The 3,078-nt window shown below is 37.8% G+C and overlaps 1 protein-coding gene across 1 annotated transcript in view; it reads right to left on the bottom strand.

Annotated features, from left to right (window-relative positions):
* Positions 1–275: 275 nt before the first annotated feature.
* Positions 276–3,078, bottom strand: part of MTA3 (metastasis associated 1 family member 3) — a 141,544-nt gene continuing 138,741 nt past the window's right edge. The window contains exon 19 of the mRNA XM_070734529.1: positions 276–426. Coding sequence (XP_070590630.1) covers positions 276–426 — 151 coding nt within the window. The remainder of the gene's footprint in view (positions 427–3,078) is intronic.

Raw genomic sequence — 3,078 nt, 5'->3', positions numbered from 1 at the left:
GATGAAAAGAGCCTGCAATTAATAGCGCAGTGAAGAGACATCTAGGTAAATCATTCACTATCCTTATTTGCTTTATCGCAGAATTGTTTTTGCATTTAGGGTGAGACTCCGATCTGAGATTTCTTCCTTAGTAAAATAATCCCCAGACTTGCCCTCAATTGTCTTAGTGATGCAAAGATATGAAAAACAACAAACTTCTGCCCAATTTCCAAAAGGTTTTCGTTATAGGGGTTGGATGGCAGAACTTTTAAAAATAGCCGCAAAATAAGAACTTTTCACTGCTGTGTCTTCATCTGTGAATGACTGCTCAAATTCTCTTGAGTCTCTTTATGAGTCATAAGGGACTTGGCCTTCCTCAGAATTAAAGTGCACGGCATTCTACAAGCCCTTTTCAGCTGTGACCGCGTAAACTGCTTACGGCGTTTTCTGTAGGGAAAAAGAAAACAGACAAATGGAGAGATAAGTCATTTATTTAAGAATAATCATATCATCCTTATATCCGTAAGAGGAATGTTAACAATTGATGGACTGGTCAGAGGAAACATATTATAAAGGAAATTGACTGACAGTGAAATCCTGTATGTTTCTATGCAGCACAAAGCCCAATTGGATTCAGAGGGTTTATTCTCAGAAAGTCATCTTCATTTACCAAAGTTTGGTTCAAATCGATTGGTATCAGGTTAAGCACTGACAAACACAAGCTACTATGGCTAGTGATTAGTATTAGTATGTGTTACTATAAGCATTGCAGGTGTTGTGCTGCTGAATATATTACTGAAGACCACAAGCAGGAAGATGCCACTTTTATTCAGATCGAATTCTTTATAGAAGAGAATTCTTTATTAGCCAAGGGTGATTGGATACACAAGGGATTTGTCTTTGGTGCATATGCTCTCAGTGTACATAAAATAACAAATACACTTGTCAAGAATCATGAAGTACAATGAGATAAACCTCTATATCTAGTTGGCCCACAGTGGAAATAAAAGATTGAATTAAAAAGGTATTTTATTAGGCCCAGCAGGACTTTTCTAGGATTTATAAGGTTTATAAGAAAACTATCTATAATACTTTTATTATATTTGAGTTTCCATACAGTATAATGCTTCTACACCACCATCATATTTCTGATTAGCATGGAGCCACATAAGTCTGTCCCCAACCCCCTTTTTGCGGTGAGGTCAGAGAATATCCTCAAGCCAGCCTCACCTGTTGAGTTGATTGCCGATAAGGGTTTTTACCCACCTAGAGTCTAGGCCTGACAGTTTTTCAAACAATTGAAATTTCCCATGGACATAATTTCACCCATTGCCCGAATTACCTGAATTAACTAAGTTACTTTAAATTAATCAATTAACTAAAACCAAAATATCAAAGTATGTAAGGAAATTCACTTTTTTGAGTAATCCTTTTGAAAGAAAAGAGTTAAAATCCTAGTATAAATAATGTGACATGTTTTAAATGTTTCAGTTTTTGCAAAACAGTAAATACAACACAGTCTCAAATCAATGCCTAACCCGCACCCAGTGATGGGCTACCAAAAAATTTTTACCACCACACCATGGGCGGGGCTTATGCATTTTGTTTCAACATCTTTCAATGCAAATTGGGTGCTCTGGGGTGGAGCTCCAAATTTTGCTACTGGAACTGCGTTCCTGACCGTTCCCGTAGGAGCCCATCACTGCCTGCACCCATCTTGGATATAAGAATACATTTTTTAAAAAACCCTAATATTGGTGATCTAATTGTTCAATTTCATCATATTAATATCTCAAAATTTGAGAAAATATCAATTACTTTTGCCCAATTTCAAATAGTCCACCACGTAAAATTACAATTGAACTCATTAATGCAAAATTTGAAATAAATTTTAGAAGACTCCCCTATGAATAAATTCATCATCAATCTATACCAGTGTTAGTGAACCTTTTTGGCACCAAATGCCAAAATGTGAGCATGTGCAGGCGCATGGGAGAATGCTGGATACCTGAAGAGTAGTTCCCCGACACACATGCGTGTGCCGGGAAGCTGAGCTTCCGGTGTCCGGCATGTGAATATGTGACTGTCATTTGGTCTTCCAGTTTCTGCTGCATATACCAGGGAGTTGCTCTTATGGTTTCCAGTACTCCAATACGCGCAAAGACTAGCTCGCTGGTACGCATACCCACATCAGAACCCAGAAGAGCAATAGGCAACGGCTAGCGTGCCCTGAGAAATGCTCTGGGTGCCATTTCCGTCAGGTTTGCCATCACGGATCTATACCATTGATTGTTTTTGCCATCGTTTGTTAAACAAACACACTGGCTATTTTCACACTTCAGACAAAACCAAAATGTACTTCGGTTCAGAAAGAAGTACAAATTCTGCCATTATATGCATGTCTGGTTGGATTGGTACAATAAGTTATTGTGTCAAATTCTGGACTAGTATATTAAGTAATCCAAAACTCAGACAGCCATGGAGAGGATAAGTATTAATTTTAACTGGGACTGTCTTATTGTAAACTACGGTACTCTTTCCAAGTTAACTATTATTTTATGTGACCACCAATCTCACATACATGACTTTGGGTGGCTAACAATTAAAAACAACCACCAATAATTAGAAAGATAGATAATTTAAAATAGCAAAAAGCAGTTTTGTCAAATGAAGAATAAATTCCAGTCAAGGAAGTTTTCAAATCTACCTCAGACAGTCCTTCAAGAAAAAGGTACATAGATAAATGGAAATACAGAGATGCTGAAAAAACACATTGCATCACTACACAATTCAGTGGCAAGGGATAGCAGCAGAGAACACACTTTCCACTCACTGTAATGTTAGCCCACCTGACTGCTGCTAGCCATCAAGGAAGAAGCTAGAGATACAATAGAGACTTGCTGGTATCCTCCTGGATACCAGCAGACTCCTTGAATACCATGAAAAGACATGATAGGATATGAGCCGAGATTATGCATCTCCCAGATGGCAGCTCTTTATCCAATTAATGCAATTATACTCTGCCAACCTCACCAGTAAGAAAATATGATTTGAGTTAATTATGTTGTTCAAACAGTGCCATCATTGTGATGAGGAAAT

Source organism: Erythrolamprus reginae, chromosome 1 (genome assembly GCF_031021105.1).
Source record: "Erythrolamprus reginae isolate rEryReg1 chromosome 1, rEryReg1.hap1, whole genome shotgun sequence".
NCBI lineage: Eukaryota > Metazoa > Chordata > Lepidosauria > Squamata > Dipsadidae > Erythrolamprus > Erythrolamprus reginae.
This window is presented reverse-complemented; position numbering and strand designations above follow the sequence as displayed.